The following is a 19979-nucleotide window of genomic DNA, read 5'->3' on the forward strand; positions in this document are numbered from 1 at the left end:
AGGGCCTATTATAATCTTTAACTTAAAACTTATCTGCTCTGAAGATGACCAGATTTTATGAGAATGTTCCCTAATGGATAAATCCAATTACAGCCAAAGGCAAGCACTTTGAACATCACCCTATAGATGGTTCTTTTTCCAGCTGTGAAACTGATTGAAGTCCCCAGAAGACTTAATGGATGTTGCTTTAAAGTAGAAACAGAAAGGAGGGAAAGAGAGAAATTGCCTGATTACACATTTGAAGTTTATTCTAAATCAACATTCTGATTCAGTACTAAGACCAAGGAAGAGATTTAAAATCTTGAGCTCTTTTCCCCTAGGAAAATGATCTGTAAATCTGTCTTTAAGGATCTGATACAAACTACAGACACGTCTCAAAAAATGCTCATACTCAAACAATCAAAAGCTGCACCCTTTCCAATAAGGCAAACTCACATAAATACTATAAAAGAATAATAGGCTTTTAACATTAATAAATAGTAATTTTTTGTCATAATATCTTTCTCAATTTATCTCTTAGTCAAAAGTTTTTCTGAACTGACAGCCAAATGATTATCAAGAAAGAGGTTTATGATGTTCAGATTACTAAAGATTAAATACCAAAGGATATTAATGCTACACACGTGCTTCTGTTTTTACTTTATAAATAACAAAACAACTACTGAAAGGTTTAGTGTTAACTTTAAATATATTCAGATACAAATGAATTTTTCAGTAGGTTATGAAGAAAAAAATGAAATGATAGTCACATACTCACCCAAACACATGGTTTGATCAGCGTTTGTTTTAAAACCAGTGTGGCAAAGACAATAAAAGCTTCCAACTGTGTCAATACACTGTCCGTGGCTGCATATATTGGGGATTTCTTGACATTCATTGCGATCTGTAGATAAAAAGTAAGTGAAAACTTAGAAGACAAAATCACATCAAATAACTTACTTCTGGGTATTGCTCTCAGGATTAATCCTAGCTCTAAACTAAGCCAGTAAAACAGATGCTGACATATTTATTTTTGACTCAAAATTGGTTAACACTTACTCTGATTTACTGGGCACATTCAGACCATATTAACAATACACAAGCAATGAAAAACAGGGGCGGTATCCAAAAAAAATCTTCTAAAAGAAGAGAAAACTTAGAAGTAGAATGGGGAAGAAAAATCCAAACTGGTAGGTAATCCATTTGATTCTCTGCCTAAGCAGTATCCTAGACTGTGTAACTGACTGAAGTATTTGTCTAGTCAAGATTTGGTGCCTCAAATCATGGAAGCTTCATGGCTTCCTCTAGAAATTTAAATCAAACAAATCCCATTGCTAAGATAGGTTTTCATGATGGACAGCCTGCATCGTCCCTTGTTCCACTTACACATCATTATTTTGTCTCACTCCTGTAACCTTTTGTTCCATCTGAACCAAGTCTTCCTGTCTACACATGGCTCCTTTCAGCACTTGATGATCCTAATGATGTTTCTTTCTTTTTTATCCATATTCTTTCAAAAGGAAGCCCTCTCATCTTGCTTCTGCCAGTCTTTAGGCTTTAAATTATATTTGTCATCAAGTGAGGCTCTCCCGAAATCTGATTATCTGAGGGGCCAAATTTGTTGCAGGAATCCACAGATGACATAATTACATGCCTACTCATGTCTCTGATTTTCTAAAGCTCTCAAGATTCTACGTTTAGGGAAAATGTAACTCAAATGGCACTGCGTTATCCTGATTTTCCTGTTGTCACAAGAGAAAGCAAATAGCAGAATACCGCCTTGGGTGTAGATGTTGTAGAGCACCGCAGCACCCTGCTCTCAGCTGAATAATCCAGACTTGCTGTTTGCCTGCCCTATCTGCTGAGAAGACAGCAGCTGGGAACAGGCACTTTTTGCTGCACAGAGCAGCTGTGCCCACGCCAGGAGAGAGTATATCCCCTCCATTTCACGTGCTCAGGCTGCCATTTTTAGAACTACTTCCTTCCAGTACGCAAAACATTTAGAGTTGATGAATCACCATATCCTTTAAAAGTCTCAGGTGGGGTTGAGTATATCATAAAGAGGGGACATTGGGATAGAGTAGCTTAGGAGCTACGGCTAGCCTGTGCAGAAATGCTAGTGAACAAATTATGATTGTTGCCATCAGAGAAAACGGATTTAAAATGAGCAACCTTCTCCCTGAGATAGGCAGAGGAAATTGATTTCCATTGCCAAGCTCTGTGGAGGGAGCTGATTTTGAGAAGGGTTGGCCCAAACCTTGGGTAACCTCTGGTAATATGGATCTGGGAGAATGCAAGGACCAGGTCTGTCTTATCTCTGGGACCCACAGAAAATGGAAAGCATTAAGAATCTTATTAGAAAGGGATCCTCAGTTAGGAATTTTCTTTCCTACGTTGCCTATTTCACGATGAGTTTTAAAAAATGAAACATGGATTACTTTGCAGTTCTACTGCTGAAACAGAAAGTTACAATTCTAGAGAACTTAATTGTGAAGTTCACTTTGTATTGAGACCAGAAAACTAGGTTTCTACAAGCACCAAGATTTAAACTCCGAGAAGGTGCTGCCTGAGGTTGAGATAGGAGATTTAAACAGGGTACTGGGGGAAAACACCCACACAGTCAGCAGAAAGAGAGGAGACCATGAGGAAATGGCTGGGAAGAACATGTCTTTAGCTCGGCAATCCATTTCAGAAGGGGGCTGCGTTTGCTCTAATGCCACAGCTCCTCAGGTGAGACCAGCATCCTCGGCTTCGATACCTAACTGTTCTCTAAAAATCTCTCAGCAACAATGCGGGTATTATGGCCAGCTGTTGAAATGATGTCCTTATGGATTCAAATAAAAATCTTATTACGATAAGGAAATTTTAGTTCTTTTCATCTTGAACACAGGAAGACAGGAGTATTTTACAATATGTCTGAAAAATGCCATGTATAGGACAGTATTTAAAGACATTTTAAAAGATTTTAACAGTAAGATGTAAGTGAAGACATTTCCAGAGTGAAGTCTTCAGCCCTAGAGGCTGAATAGCTGCAAAACTCAAATTCAAGTACATTCCCTTTCTTGTGAGGATTTCGATGAATGAGGGAGATGAAGATTTGGCTACAGACAACACTCCTTCACAGTACTTATCGCTGGTTAACGCCGGATGGGCTTTATTTATGTTAATATTCTACAAGAAAACATGACAGGGCTTAAGCCCCAGCAGGCCCTGGTTGGACGTCTTGTCTTGATGTATAAAATAGTTCTTCCCTCATCTTGCCTGAGCATGAAATGGTGTGAAATGACATGTTCTATATTATCAGCAATTCCTTATTTTGATTGGAATTATTTCACGCAGTTTCAAATAAATATAAATTACAAGCAAAATGCAGGGAAGTGGTATGAATGCCAAGTTTCATGAGAGCATTGTGACTCATATCAGAGACGTCCTCACTTTTCCTGTCCTGTTTTGTTTTTTTTTTTCAGTACGTGGATAACAACTGCTCTGCTGACAAAATGCTAAATACTTGCACATGTTCCTTTAAACCCCCCAAAAAACAAGTCTTGATTCTCAAAATGAGTTTTTGTTCTGGTATTACACCCTCTTCCCACCAAAGTCTCATAAAACAATGCAAAATACCCTACGGAAAGCAGCGCACTTCCCACCACTTAATCACTGGTGGGCAAGGAGACCCAAGGAAAATCTGACCACGTTCCTTGGTGTTGTTTCATTCACAAATGCATAAAATATCCAGGAAATTCCTTGTGAAATGAGCCAGAAGCAAAATAACACATTCTTCCTGACCTCCTTGCTAAATATACAGTGATTTATAATTACTAAAAAACTCAGATGAAAATCATTCTGAGGTATTACTTTCCTTCTGGGCTGAAACACCAGTGTTTTTATTTTGATACCACTGGCTACAAGATACCATCAGACACCTAATAATTTTACCATCAATTTAAGTTGGTAACACGCTCATCCTTCTTGTTTCTACCACATCCCTGACAAACGGGAACAACAAAAAAATTTAACCTCTGGCGGATAGTTTCTCATTTTACTGTAGGTGACATAGCAAATAAAAGGCTTTCAACGTTTGCTGCCCTCAGCTGTGTAAGCTGTTTAGGAGAAAAAGTGATACTGTTGGTTCTTTTTCCTTAGTTTGTGCAGTTTAATCTGGCCCAGCTCAGGGGAGCTTTGCCATCTAGACTTGGGGTATGTGGCCAGAATGGTGACAACCTCACCCACTCCAAGGGGATTATGTGAAAGGACAAAAAAGTATTTGGTCCTGAATACCAGTTAGGGAGTGTGTGTGTGTGCGTGCATTTGTGGGAGTGGGTGTTTGCAGCAGGGCAGCAGAGAGGCAAATTTGGAAACGTCACACCTCCAAAGGGAGAAAAAAGCTAAGTGTGAAGACATTTCAACAGTTTTCCCTTTTCCCAGTTTAGTTACTACAACTCAGAAGTCATGTATTCTTCAACCTAACCATCTCAAGGAAATCCAGGTATCTGCAGCTCCATGGGGCTGGCCCGTCGGGTGGGCGCTGGGCGGTGGGGACTACTTGCCATTGCACTGCCCCGTGGAGGTGAAGCGGTAGCCGGGCTTGCAGTCGCAGCGGTAGCTGCCCGCCGTGTTGATGCATTCCGCGTTGCGCTGGCACACCGGGCCGTTCTGACACTCGTCGATATCTACAAGCAGGAGAGAACTGAATTACGGGGAGGGCAGAATCTGGTGTCAAGTGGATGAAGCCTCTCACACAACATGGATTTATATTTGCTTGTTTTGATCGGTTCTACTGAACAAACCACGGAAGATGGAAATTTCGTTTTCTAATTTTTCTGTTTCACAGATATTTTTCAGAAACGCAAATACTTGATTTATCACCACATACGGGTTCTAACGCTGCTAATGTCTAGAAAAAGTTGTGAAACTCAGCTTCAAGGGCCAGGACTTGATACGGGTATAGACCAAGATCCTAGGAAATCTTGTATTTGCTCAAAGCCTGGGGGTTTTAGGATTCAGTTGGGTTGCTTTTGTCTGGAAGGTTGTGAGGTCTGCAGAGCAGAGCATCTCAAACCTGAATGCGCGTATGAATCACTTAGGATTTTTTTGAAAGGCGTATCTGATCCAGCGTGTCTGGGGAGAGGCTTGAGATTCTGTGCTTCCATTAAGCTCCCAAGTGATGCTGGTACTCCTGGTCTACAGACAGTGCTTTGAACTGCAGGGCTGCACAGGCTCTTGCTTAAATTTCTGCCACATGGCAGTCAAGTCAAGGAGACTTACCATGAGAGATTGCACATAAAACCACTGAAAAGAACCAAACGCTTACTATCAAAGGAAAGAATAAAATGGATATTGTGTGCTCCAGGGCTTTGACTGTGCTCAGGGAGTTGTTTGTCTATCTTTTAAAAAATTTAACAGCTACCTAATACGGTTCAAATTCGTGGCACTGCAAAAGTTACTGCACAGTCCAGGCTATAGCGTGGGGCAAAATACATATTCCCTTCCCCTGCTCTTACGAGACATTCAAATTCAGTCTAAATCCAGTAAAGGGAATAGCCTGGAACACAGGTGGGAGTCAGCTCAGCACCAGTACCGGGCTTTCATGCAGAAGTCGGCTCAGCCAGAGAAGTTCCCACAAGGGGGCGGCAAATACATCAACCAAGGCCTCCTAGGTGTGTGCTTCTGTGGTGGGAAAACCTCAGTGCTATTGGCAGTCAGTGGGAGTTTCCGTCTCATACGGGGTGTGCCTCTCTGTACGACAGATACAGAAGCAGAATATGCCTACCTTGGGTTCCAGTGGACCCAGGACCCAGCAGCACCTCACCACCAGGCCTGCCCTGCTCTTAATTAAGGGTGTGCAGAAACACAGAGGGTACCTCGTGTAGCTGGAGAAGCCAGTCGGCGTCACAGACGAGCATTTCTGTAATGCGTCAGATGCCTAACATCCGATTCTATACATACTTGGGGAGGGCAGACGCACGGATGCTCCCTAAATCATTTCTGGAATCATTCCAGTTTCAGTCTGGCTGAGGCACGTACTAAGTCAACCTTCCTTTTCTGATTCTGCGAGCTAAGAGTGTGCTGGGAAGCGGCGGACCCTGGATTAAACATTCACCCTGAAGATGGATATCCTACGGAACGGAAACCAAGAGTTGGAGTGCTTTGTAATCTCCACATCCACTGAATGCTACCCTGACAGCAAAGTGCCTTACGCTGGGGCAGCTGTAGGTTTTCAGTCTCATGTGTGTAGCAAGGTCTAGGCTGACGTGGTGGTCCTGGATGGCCTTACCTCTGGTTTCTGGCCAACGGCTGCTGCTTCAGCAGATATAAGTGCCAAAGAGGCACCTGGGTCAAGTAACCAGCTCTGAATGGAAGAGAAGGGGAGATGCCACAGAAGGCGGCGGACATCCTGACGCATGTACGGCAGGTGTCATACGGTGGCTATGAGCAGGCAGCCACCTCTCGCACTATAAGGTCACCTGCTGTGGGCTTTCTTCTCCATTCCCACATCATGCCTCCTCCCCACACCTGATCCTTGATGACCTGAAGCCCAGGGCCCGAACCAAAGCCCGAAATGACTATCTCCTTAGGAAGGTTAGGAATGGCTGTCACCCCGTTCCCACTCCCCCGCAGAGCAGGCAGAGGAAGGGACGTGGGCCAACTTGGCCACAGGAACAGAAAGCCTGGTGAGGAGAATTTAACAAGCATGCGCTTGGGGCTGTAACTTGACTCATGGTCTATAAGTTGTCCCCAGTTTAGGAGAAAAAGATTTTTACATATTAAAATGTTGACCTATGTGCTCTAATACATGCTCTAACATGAACAAAAACTCTGCTAGAGACTCCAAGTTTAAGTATTAAATAGAAAATTATTCTAGCTGTCCTAGGGCCCATGGTATATTTAATAACCAGTAACGTCCCTTTTACTAAAATGTAAAAGAACACTATCTTCCCCAGATGTTGGAAAAATATGAAGTGCGGTAAGGAATGCGCAGAATCACAGCACAAACACATGGCAAGCGGAGGTAATTTGAAAATGAAAAAAGTACCATTTGCACTCATGCCAACATTCTTCATATAAAATCGAATTTGCTGTTCTTGCCATTTGGGATTCTCTCATGCATTTGAAATATTTGCATTAACCTTGTTTTCACTTGGGAGGAGCAAAGGCTCCGTTTGGAAGAGAACACTGATTTTGAGGTTCAGCTCAAGACGACTGCCCACCACTCATGCTCACTTTCAAGCAATGTGAAACAACAGCCGTCTATTGGACACACCCGGGATCTCAAGGCTTTTCCGTATCAGCTGGGAAATCTAATACATTGTGTGTGGGGGGAGAGAGGGCCGGGGAATGGACATCCTGCTTCTCCCGCTGCGTGTTAGGGAACTTTTACATGAAATGTCTGTCGACCCACATGTTGCCCTTCAGTACTGCTAGAGTTAGATGGATTTCTGAAATTCCAATGTTGTGAACTTGGCCACACGTGTGTGTGTGGGTATGCAGCTCATCGGTTGGCTCATTTCTGGGTGTGACACGGCGACAGCCTCTCTTACCTTCACAAACCAGCAACTTGTCATTATAGAAGAAGCCCACTGGACATTCACATCGGAAGCTGCCAACCATGTTGATACACACGCCATTTTCACAGACCCCTGGGATCTCCCGACATTCATCGATATCTAGAAACAGGGCAGGTACGTATGAGTGACGGAACGGCACGTGGTCCCTCTGCAGGGTAAACTGGAATGGAGAGTCAGCTGCTTCTAATTCATTCTATGTAAGGTCTACAGCCAGAGAAGAGAAAGTGCGTGTGTATGTGTGTGTATGTGCTTGCGTGTGTGCGTGTGTGCTGGGGTGGTGATGGAAGCGGGGACGTCAGTGAAGAGCAAACTGAGATAACTGGACTGCTTGTCAGACGCTCATGCATCTGTCTGACTGACTGTTTTTCGGGTTTTGTTTTATAACATCGGCTTTGTCCAGGCAGGAACCATCTTTGTACCCACCGAGCACTGCGCACCAGATGAGCAGAATAAAAGTGACTGCCAAGAGAAAGTGGTCTCTCTACCCCCAAGTGTGTGGTGGTGTTCGTCTAGAACGGGAGAGGAGAGCTGGTGAGGAACAGAGGAGGAGCCCACGGTCACGGTCAGCTCTGATCTTCCAAATTCCACTTCAACACCCCCTTTCTCCTTCACGTGGCTTTTGAATGGAGGTAAGTCAGGTCTGGGGATGTAAGCTGGGCCTGAGCTGACCATGGAGAGAGAGCAGGCACCAGGGAAGGACTGTCACAGTAGACTGTGGCTTCCCAAGCCCAGGTACCGGGGCTGGCTTCTACGCTACAGTGTTGCTGGCCCCTGGTACACGGTCTGACAAATGTTAAGTGCCAACTAAAATGTATTCAATTAAGAACCAGTACCTGGAAGTGGGGTTGGTGAGCATTAAAACAGGACCAAAGTAGGAGTGAGAGCAGAGCCAGGACCCAGGCTGCTAAAGCCGGCTGGCCAGCTGGTGAGGGAGCCATGTGGGCAAGTCTGGTCTCCTCACCAGCCTGGTGGGTCCACTCGCTGTTTGACCTGCTCTGAACTCCTGACCATTCAGTGTCCTCTAGGATAATAACGGTAACAGTGACAGTAACAGTAGTGTCTCCCTTGCTATATGCCTGGTATATTTCTCAAGCATTTAACCTGAATCTAGTTACCAAATCATCAGGGCCACCCTATGAGATGGTCTCTAGGTACTCTGACCATCATCATGATGCAGATGATGGAACTAAGGAAGTCAGAGCATGGAACTTGCCAAAGACTGTACAGCCAACAGGAGGCAGAGTTGGGATTCGATACCAGGAATCCGCTAACAGGCTGTCCTGTCACCCGTATGCTTTTCCACAGTCAAACAATCTTTCTCAAAACCATTAGCGAAGTGCTTGTTATCCCAGAGGGCCCCTCTACCAGCCCTCTGGCAGAGTTTCACAAAACACTTCAGAAGCAGGGAGGGAATGTAAAGCTTTGGTCTTTCCAATCCATTAGGTTTCTGTTATTGTTGTTGAGATACTTTCCTTTACATATCATAGTCCGGAGCCTCTGCAAGATACTTTGTTTGCATAAGTTGTAAGAAGATGGCTGTAGACTTAAGTGGAACTCACAAGAGCTTTCAGAAGAATCACACCCTAAAGCCAATCTGTTTTAAAGGAGAAATTCGACAGGACATGGATTTATGTTGGACCTTTTTCTAAAGGGCCTGACTTTGTTTGAAGACAAACTGATCTCTTTAATGGAAAAAAAAACAGCTTAGAATATCAAAGGGTATATTTCCATTTTGAATACAACAAGTCATTATGTTTTAGATTTTTCACACATTTGTCATTCATGTTCTTAAAAAGTTAGGCAAAGATATATCACAGCTATGCACTATCAGCAAAAAGAAAAAAAAAATTCAGACATTCTTGAACTACGTACGGGTTAAAACATGAAATGTTATGTTCACATTCATTTGTTTTAAATATAAGAGATGTATTTTCAAGTTTAACAATAACAGGCTGGGTCAAATTTCTAGCCATTGTTAGGCATAAAAGAGCAAAAGCATATATTAAAAATTATATTTTCTTTTCCTGTCTGGATTCCATTTGAACTTCAACTTGGAAAAGTTTATGTTTAAAGACAAGATTAATAAACTTGCTATAGTTTTAACCCCACACGAATGGGTTCTATATGCCAACAATCTTCAGACCTTTCAGAAGAAGAGTATAAAGCTTAAATAAAACAAAGTTTCTCAGTCATCTAAATATTTTGTCATGCTGGAATTTGCTAACAATAAGTATACTGCTAACTATCACATTTCCAGTTTTCAAGAGCTAGAGGCAAAGCAAGCTGTGAGTCAGGACTGGATTCTGGTCTCAGCTCTGTTATTAATTAGCCAGGTGACCTCAGCTGAGTCCCCTCCCCTGTCTAGGCCTCTGTCCCCTCAACTGTAAGGCAAGGCCTAGCTGATGTGGACTAGATGACGTCTGAAGCCTTTCCAGTTTTATTAGTGGATGATGTTAATGCTGTTTTGAGTCTCTGCCTGCTACCAACATTAGAAGGTAGGCCTTGCTGGGGTACACGCCTGGTCCATCCACGGAGAACGATGGATTCTACTATTAAAGACCACTTATCCTCAGATCAGAGATTCTAAGGAGATGAAAAGATCTGTCTTGGGAAGGGGAAAAACAAAGCAGCTAGAGCCGGGCGTTTCAGGCCAATGCCATTTAACAGGTTTTCTTTCCAAATCATGACGTTTCTTTGGACGTTGACTGTGGAGCCATATGTATTTGGCACTAAGAGAGCCAGGCTGATTGCTGGACCAGACCCTTGTTTTCTTAAACAAGGTCATTGGAAAGGCTGATGTGGATTTCAGTTTACTTATTAGGAATAAGGTGGAACAGACAAAGTGGTGATGTTTGCTACTGGACACAACTGCTCAGGGCCACCTAAGGATCCACAGAAATCACACTGGGGAAAGACTCTGAGGATGCAATAGCTTGCCATCTCCTTTTACGTTATTTGGTTTTAAACCACAAAGGCATCACTTCCATTGGCTGAACGCTGTGCGTTACTTCTGAATCTTGCGTAAGCTTCACTAGCACTGCAGTGGTCTCTGCTCCAGTTACCAGACAGGGCCTCAGATTGGAAAGATTTTTTTTTTTTTTTTTTAACTTCACATCTAAAAATCCCAAAGCAGATAACCTAAGGAGATTCTATGTGAGATAAAATTGATCCACCTACACATAAGTATTGGTATGAACAGTCATATTAAACTCAGGTCTTAGTCAGATGGAAGGGTTGGGAATTATAGTCAAATCAAACGTCAACTGGCCCTACTCCCAGAATCTCTCTTTGTTGATGCCTAGGGTTGGTTTAACTAAGCTTGATTGTAATTCTGTGAAAAGCTTTCCAGTCCCCTTAATCATGACCGACAAATGCTGCTGCCAATTAGGTGGAGCTACACAGGGTGTCTGTACTGTTTGTTTCAAACTAAGAATCAGAGTTTCAATAAAGCTGAATGGCACTGTTTAATTTGTTCCTTCTAAGAAAAAAAAAGCAAACTGAGAAAATAGCAGTGTGTACTTCCTTTTCTTAACACAAAGGCAGAGACAAAAAGTTCCAACAAAGGCATCATAACTCACCAACAGGTAAACCAGTGTAAATGTCGATGACGAAGCCTGGCCTTTGACTTCCACAGAGCGTAGCAAATTCATCTGCAGTGATTGAACGAAGGTGGGGTGAGCGGGGTGGGAATAGGGGTCAGCAGAGAGCAATAATTAGGCTGAACAAAATTACTTTGTATACATTCTTGAAAGGTGTTTACCTGTATTTTGAAAAATTTAAAATAAAAAATTAATCTGAAAATTCCTACAGATGGTGTAAACTTCTCCTTAAGACAGGCACTGAAGGAAAAGTGACCTCATGTTGATGTAATGATGAGGCAGAAGCAGAGGTCTCTATATCTTATGCCACTCATTTGTATGATCCTGCCTGTAGGAATCTGGGTTTCTATAAGGATGTTGTTCAGCTCTGAACCCAGGGACTGGCATGAGTGCCTCTTTCCACTCTGCATTAAGGGATCTAGGATTTAATGAATGTATACAAAAGCCATTTCCTCGACAGACTGGGGGAGACCATGGCAAATCTAGCTAAGTTCTTGATAGGAGGTCTATCAATGACTAATTCACGTCAAACAACCAACTTACCTCATTACTTCAAGTTTTGGAGCTGGATTTCTTTTGATGCAGCTCTCTTGTTCTCTCCCACTGCCTCCCCCCGACCCTTTATCTTTCTCTCCTTCACCTGAATTCATCAAAGTTGATAATAAAGGATGCACTAAATGTCATCTGTGGTCCCTTGTAACTCTGCGATTCTGTAATTGCAGATCATGAGTGTAACCAGTATAGCATGGTATCAATTTAAGCTCAAGAAGGCCATTGCCTTATGGGTCAAACCTACTGAAAATTGGTAAAAGGTTTCCAAAAGTATTTTAATCAAAATGTAACATGTTCTTTTCATAGTGCTTTTATTTCCTTATAAAAAAAGGAGTTAGGGTCCATTTCCAACAAGTGTCACGCCAGCTCCACTGACCATCCGGACAAATTTCAGGGACTCCTAAACTGTGTGCAGACTGCATAGCTAATGAACGGCCATGCCTGGATGTGGCCAGTATTCAACATGAAGACGAAACCTTGCGTGTTGTATTAAGAGTATGCAGATTCTTAAAACTCAGACAGATATTTCTGAAAGTAAATGATAGTCTTTATCAGAGATCTCCAAAGTGGTCTGCAGGGGAATGTACAATGAACCATCAAGGTAAAAAAGAAAATACTAGGATGTCTAGCTTTGTAAAATCCAAGTTTAAAATTAATTTTGTGTATATTTTATAATAGAACAGTTTGTGAAAATAATCAATGCATTTCTCAATAGAATTGAAAACAAATATATAGAGACATATACACATTTACTTGTAAATACACACAGCAAGTGCGTGTAACCTCCAGGTTTTTTTAACGATAGGTATGTACGATCAAAAGATTTGAAGGCCACCGGTCAAGATCAGGGGCCAGCAAATTTTTTCTTAGAGGGCTAAGAAGTAAATATTTTAGGTTTTGCAAGCCGTGCAGTCTCTGTTAAAACTACTCAACTATTTCACGAAAGCAACCATAGATAATATGGAAATAAATTAGTGGGGCTGAATTCTAGTAAAATTTTATTTACTAAAATTTGAAGTGCATAAAATTTTCAGGTCATGACATATCGTTCCTTTGACTTTTTTTCCAACCATTTTAAAATGTCAAAATTATTTTTAGCTTGTGGGCCATACAAAACTAGGAGGAGGGCTGGATCTGGCCTATATGGGCTCGTTTGCCAACCCCTGGTCTAACAACATCTTGCAGAGTGGGGACAACTCGTAATTCTAAGTAATGGTTATTACACTATTTCCAGAGTAAACAATGGATGAAATGGTATATTTTACTAAAAAAGAATCTTCTGTTTTATGCATTGTCAGGTAGCACCAGACAATAGGTTTAGGATTTTACATATCACTGTGGGGAATGGAGTAGGTACCACACAATTCTCAGATCAATACTCTGCATGGTAGTTCATTCAATCTAAATCACAAAGATAATCTAGATCATCATTAGTAAATGATGTCATCACGATATATAGGACATATATCATCTACCGTATAAGAACACTGCACCAAAGTTTTTGCTTCATTTACTGCTAAGATGTAAATTAGACTTTGTTTTCCAAACAGGTAACATTATTTGGATTTTTCTGTATGAGGATATAAGAAGAAATTTCTCTAAGATCTCAGTATCAAGGAGTTGATCTTTTCTGCTTTTCTTTAGTGTTGATTTTGCTTTGCGGTCATTGAGACTCTTAGAGTCGATCACATCTCTCTCTATATGAGCTGCTAGAAGGTTTAGAGCCCAAGTTATTGCTCGTTGCTGGCAAGTGTGTAGGAATTCCCAGCTTGGATCTTGTGTATTACCCTTGTTCCTTGCTCTGAGTTTCTTACCCTTGCTTTCCATTTGCATTAGGCCTTCTTATTTTACATTTGCATCTTTGTGGGCCACCTTGAATTCTTTCTGGAACAAGATTAGTTATAAATAAGTAAAATTGATAGGACTATGGTTTACTTATTTGTCATACTGCTTTGCCCAATGTTTCCAGACTTTTAGTTATACGGCAGACTCCATAACAATGGTAACAATGTTTATATTTTTGTGATATACTGAGTCTATGCGTCTGGTGAATGAACCTGGGTATAAATTAGAAAGCATATTCTGTGACTCAGTTTTCACCTGCAAGTACTAAGATCAACTGTGACTTTAACTATTTGCCCTTGTGAGCTAATCTTTTCTTATGAAGATCAACGATGCACCCTTTTCTTCCCTTGCCGAGATTCATTTCCCCAACAATGTGTGGGTAATGTACCGAGCTATCTTTCTGGTAACGGTGAAACTAAAACTCACCTGTGCTTGGGATGGGACACTGTTCACAGGGCTTATTCCAGGCCCGGCCAATGTTGTAGGAACAACAGCACATCTTCTTGGTCATATTGAACAACAGTTCTCCGTCGCAGGTCTGGTTGTCAGCGTAATAGTTCCTGTAGCACAAGCTTCTCCTCATATCTAGAAGAAAGGAGGAAGTTAAGGGACTGGCGATGCCATGGGGAAATCACGACAGGGAGATTCTAAGGGGATACTTAAGGAGTGAATCTCTTTTGAAGTGTATTGTAACTTGACTTCAATCAGGGCAGGAAAAGCCTGCTCTCACACAGCTCTCCGTCGTCCTATGCTGCTACAAGAAAAAGGACTTTGAGAAATATATTCCCTGTTGTTTTGTGCCACAGAACTTAGTCATTATGTAGCTGCGGTGTTAATAAACTTTACGTGACTCTCCACCCAGTCTCCTGGTAACAATTCTCCACTGCTATCTGGCAGTGATTTTCTCATTTCCGACTCATGATGTTTTAATACTGTAGGTCAGTGCTGTAAATATAGTTGTATAAAGATACACCCAAAGTCAAACAAAAGAAGTACTATTAAACCTTTGTTTGGGATTTTCCAACATTACATTTTAAAGAAAACTCCCAACCGCCCACACGAGGTGGTGAGAAAAGGCCCTTATGCTTTACAGGAGAGGAGGCTCTCTCAGTGAAAGGGTGGCAGTACTCGCTCTTACGAGTAACGTAATGCTGAGGACTAACTGCTGGCTCGGAAGCTCTTTTTCTCTTTGCAGATGAGGACCAAACATGCACTATAAAGAAAAGCTAGGACTTACCCATGCAATTATTCCCCCCATTCACTTGCATGTAGTCTGGAGGGCAAATACAGGTGTAGTTGCCCACGGTGTTATAACATGTCCCTGGACCACAGATTCCGGGAGTTTCACATTCATTCACATCTATAATCCAAAGAGAAAGTGGTATGTGAATAAGGAAATTTCACTCTTTGGAATGGTCTGGTACTCAGGGTCAATATAAATGTTGATGGTCTTGGAGAAAATCCACAGGGCACTTCGCAACCTGGATAAGGAACATGGATGTTTCATTCGTCAGTGTCCTTAGTCTGTGCTAATGTGTGCATTTTCAGGAGAGGAGTTTTAGAAAAGGAAATTTTACCTTCTGATATGAGTTCTTAATAAACGAGTCCAAAACATCCTCAAACACGTGCAGTGATGGTAATGTGGAGAAATTATCATTCTCAAGTATCTTTCAGGAAGATAGCTAGGTACTTCATATGTTCACAAAATCTCAGGAAGGATATGATATATCCTGAAGCCATCAAAAACTGGCTTCATGAATCTGCACTGGTAAGACAGCACAGAAGGAGGTATATCACGCCTCCTTCCCCATTTTCAAACACAGGGGCTGATTCTAATGTTTGTTAACTCCATGGGTCTTAAGATGTGTCATGTGTATTGTGATGCTTGACTAATACTCAACAAGGTTGTCACTGCCGAGATCACCTAATAAGCCTTTTGGAGAAGCAGAGGAATGTTTCCCCTCCAGGACACAGGGAGGTCTTCTCCTCCCAAATCCGTTGTGGGACTCCTGTATATAGATGAAAACCATTTCCCCACGCGGGTCAGTGGTCCACGTGCTCTGAAAGCTAACAGTGGTCGATAGTCTCCACCCTCCCAGTAACACAGGATGAACAGGAGTCATCACTTGCATCATAAAACCAAAGGGGCTGCCTCCAAAGAGAAGCTCATTTAAATGCTTAGTACAAATGAGAAGTGGTAAAGGACAAGAAGAAGAGCCCAGAACTGTCCAGAATGTAGAAGCCACTGAAATGAGACCTGTGCTACTCCGATAAAAATGGCTTTTCTGAAAAGCATGGAAAACTCTGCAGGCATAAACAGGACTATGGCTCAAGATAACAAAACACCATTTCTCTCAAAAAAAAAAAAAAAAAAGAGGGCGATTTAGGGTGTATTGGACATGATATTCTGTCACTAACATGAGCGCAAGCTGCCACGTGTGGCATCGTTTCCTGGCCACGTTCGCACTTAGACTATTGTGCTGTATTGCTAGAGTCTCAGTTTCCCTGGTGACTAACTGTATGCTGTTTTTCGAGGTCAGTTCTTAATATCTGAAAGAACCTGTCATCCTAAAAGGGCCACGTACCATCACACACTCGGGTGTCTTCATTCAGGTAGTAGCCCGTCGGACAGCGGCACTGGAAACTGCCAAAGGTGTTGATACATTTCCCGCCTTGGCACAGCCCTGGGAGCTCCTGGCACTCATCGATATCTATCAAAACGACAACGACAGCATTGTAAATAAAACCGAGGAAGTTCCAAAGGTGCGCACCTTAAGATAAGCGAAACAGAATTACCTTCCAATATGACCGTGATAGGGTTGGGTCGAAAACCTTCTCCTCCAGGACAAAGAATTTTGTACTCAGCTATGGAAACAACAACAAAAAGATCAGACTGAATTCTTCTGAATCTAAAATTTCTAGAAATAGTATCCTCAAGAGAAAAACGGACATATCCATCTTAAAATATTCATTTTCAGGCATCTTGGGCAGTTACCCCACTCACCTGAAGCAGGTTAACATCTTTGTATATACTTCTCCTTTCAAATGGCTTTTTCTATGTGTGCCAAATGTAAGGCTACTGTCCTCAGTCTCTGAACCTTCCGCCTACTCTCTGGTCTTGTGTTCTTATGAACTATTTTATTCTCTATCTCTTATGTTCTTATGAACTATTTTATTCTCTATCTCTTATGTTCTTATGAACTATTTTATTCTCTGTCTCTTATGTTCTTATGAACTATTTTATTCTCTATCTCCATCATTATTTCTTTTTAAAGATTTTCTTTCCCTTTTTATTTTGCAACCATCTCCTCCATTTTTATGTTTTGTTCAGTCTTATTTCCTGGGAATCACAACTTCCCTTAATATTGTGAATCAGCTTGTCTCCAAAACCCTTTCCAAACAGAGCCTTAGGAAAAGCTGTTCTTTCTTGGTTCCCATCCCACTTCTCTCCTCAATGACTAGAGAGTTTTCTTGCCCCTCTGTTTCTACTGATGGCAACACTAATTCCCCTGGTTTCCAAAACCAACTTTTTACAGTGTCCTTTGATTCCCTCCATTAATTCTGTCATCCAAGTATTTCACTCGAAAACATTTCTTTCAGTGCCATGCACCGGCAGTGTGAGCCATACAGGAACACATGGGTAAGAATGACCTGAATCTGCTGTATCATCCTGACAAGCATCTGTAAGAATCAGTTCTTTCATAATGATCATGGTCTCTCCCAATCTGATAATCCCCCTCCTCGATTTCTGAAATTATATGTATATATGCATAAATGTATATATGTATGTATTCCAGTTCTAGCTCTGATCCAGTTTGAGGTGGGGTGGACCTCTATTGCTTGGCTAATCATTGTTACTCAATAGAACTGACTCCCCCTGCACCTCACCTAACCATCTTGCTTTGATTCTTTCAACATCAGTGAAATTAACTATCCTCCTCTTTTATTTTTCTCTCCCCTTCCTGCAATCATCCACTCTTTTTAAGTCCCCTCTTTCATGTCACACACCCTTCCTTCAAGCCCCAGTTAAAAAATGCACCAAGTTATCACCACACACTGTCAATCACAACTGACTTCCGTTTCTGAATAAAGGAGAGAAGGAGGAGCCTGCCAAGCACCCATCCCTGTGCTGAGTGTTTTACGTGAGTGATTTCATTTAATCCTATGAGGCATATTATGAATGAGGAAACAGGCTTGCTGACTCCAAAGTTACATGGGTGGCGAGTGACACAGTCCTCACTGGAACCAGGTGTGCTCTTTCTCCCACTCACGGCACTGAGTCTGCTCTTCTTTCTTCCCTTATTGAGGTCTACGTTGAATTACAGCTCTTATGTTTAGGTCATATTTTGCTAGACTGTACACTCCTGGAAGGCAGGAACTACCCATTAGACTAGAATTAGCCATCCAATTATCCATAAATTATCACCTCTGCACACACAAAGTACCTCCTCTAGGTACTCAACAAATAATTTCAGAAAAAGTAAATAAGTGACCCTTCAGCAAGGAAAGAATCAATACCTATCCCAATATACCCTGTAAGCAGCAGCCACTGACCTTTGCCCCAGAAGCTACATCTGACTCTAAATCGTAATACAGCATCCGCTTAGAAAAAGGAAAGCCTTTTATGTTTTTAGAAGACATGTCCTCAAAATCACATTCTAAAGCTTTCTTTCAAGTCATACCATAAGAATGGAATGATTTTCCGTTTCATATTTGCTTAGTTAATTGCTTCTTTTTCACCCAGGGAAACTCCCATCTGTCCTAGAGCTTCTAAGACTAGCCAGTAGATGACAAGAGGAGAGATCAATGTGCCCTAATATAAGTAACCTAGCCTGGAAAATCTTCCTTAAAATACTGCTATCTTCTTTTCACTCAGACAGAAATGAGATGTTGCCTGCCCTACTTGACCTTTTAGTGCAAGCCAACTGGGGACATGTTCTGACTTCCAAATCGGGAGTGGGATTCTTCAACAGGGCTGGAAGGACTGATCTCCCCTCCCTGATTAAAGACTAGAGACCAGTGGCAGCTCCCTCCCTCTGTGGCTTCTATTCTCTGGAGCTAGAAAGGAGAACTGGACTGAGCTGGAATAATAATAATAAATAGGAGGATGTCCACTTACATGTGTTCACAGCAGGGCACAGCTCACAAGGAGTACCCCAGGCTTTACCCAGAGAGCAGCAGCAGGAAGCCTTGGAAACACCAACTCCAATTTCATTGCTACAGGCTGTGTCTCCATTGTCTCCTCGAGGTCGAACATCCAAATAGCAATTTCCAGAGCGGGTATCTATTTACCATATACAAACAAAAAGGCGTCAGGCAAATTCTTTCTACGTAAGGGTTGAAACCCACTTCCAAAAAACGGTTTAATAACCATAATTTACTAAGAAACTAAAAAGTGCCCAAACACATATACTGGGAATTTACCTAGAGAAAAGGACCTGAGAGTATAAACCATATTTAGGAAATGTTTAAATTCTTATACGATTACTTTTTAACAATTTGAGGATGTAACGTTCAATGTTGCTTTAAAAATAACCAACAGTATGTTTCTCTGAAAAGTTTTTAAGATCTTACCAACACAGCCAACTCGAGTTGGATTCAGCTCAAAATCGGGTGGACAATCACAGGTATAGCTGCCTGGGGTGTTGACACAGTTCCCACTGATACACGTGGTTGGATCCAGACATTCATTAACGTCTAAAACCAAACAGCAAGGGGCAGAGTTATCACCCGAGCCAACGCGGGGAAGGCATCACCATAAAACGGTAGCACCAAATCTAGCGCTCCCAACTAGAATTTTTAAGAGTTTCCAGTTGTAATTACCCCTAGAAATATAGTCTTCCACTTCTGAAATAAAACCCCTCAGGAAGGAAATATGTCATAGTCTTTGGTCTCTTTCCCCTGGAACACATTTAGCATTCAAATTTGTCATCAGGAGAAAATATAACTTTGGAACTAGGAAAAATATTTCAGTGAAGGTAACTGAAAGCAAAACACTACTGTGACCTCGGTCAACCAAAACTTCAGACACAGGTTTTAAGAAAATATATTTAATATGTGCAGCTTGTTATTTTATCAAATGAGAGCAAGATGTCCCAGGGAACCGTCAGTTGCAGGCGACTTCTGCTGCCTCCCCCGCTAGGCGTGCTTGCCTCGGTACAGCTGAGCGCAAGCACAAACACACACACGGGGCTTAGCGTGTTTCTGCAGGCCTGCTAAGAGTCTCTCTCCCGTCGCTGATGCTGGGTTGAATATTTCCCTTTCAGTTTCTGTTCCAAAAACATGTACAGAATTCCAGATATTTAAGACAGGGGTTTTGGCGAATTCCACCCCCGTGCAATCCTTTTGTCTATTTTGAGTACTTGTAAAATATTCAAGAACAGACACGCTGATTCAGAGAGAAGAGACTGGGAAACGAGGATGATACTTCCTGCTCCGG

At 41.9% G+C, this 19979-nt stretch overlaps 1 protein-coding gene across 2 annotated transcripts in view; it reads right to left on the reverse strand.

Annotated features, from left to right (window-relative positions):
* FBN1 (fibrillin 1) overlaps positions 1–19979 on the reverse strand; it is a 253699-nt gene that overhangs the window by 50576 nt on the left and 183144 nt on the right. For both annotated transcript variants that reach the window (XM_079907012.1, XM_079907011.1), the window contains 10 exons: positions 19115–19237; positions 18660–18824; positions 16337–16405; positions 16126–16251; positions 14778–14900; positions 13967–14125; positions 11123–11194; positions 7518–7643; positions 4527–4649; positions 758–883 (listed from right to left, as the gene is read on the reverse strand). In XM_079907012.1, the coding sequence (XP_079763138.1) occupies positions 758–883; positions 4527–4649; positions 7518–7643; positions 11123–11194; positions 13967–14125; positions 14778–14900; positions 16126–16251; positions 16337–16405; positions 18660–18824; positions 19115–19237 (1212 nt within the window). The remainder of the gene's footprint in view (positions 1–757; positions 884–4526; positions 4650–7517; positions 7644–11122; positions 11195–13966; positions 14126–14777; positions 14901–16125; positions 16252–16336; positions 16406–18659; positions 18825–19114; positions 19238–19979) is intronic.

This window comes from Stenella coeruleoalba (genome assembly GCF_951394435.1).
Source record: "Stenella coeruleoalba genome assembly, chromosome: 2".
In the NCBI taxonomy this organism is placed as follows: Eukaryota; Metazoa; Chordata; class Mammalia; order Artiodactyla; family Delphinidae; genus Stenella; species Stenella coeruleoalba.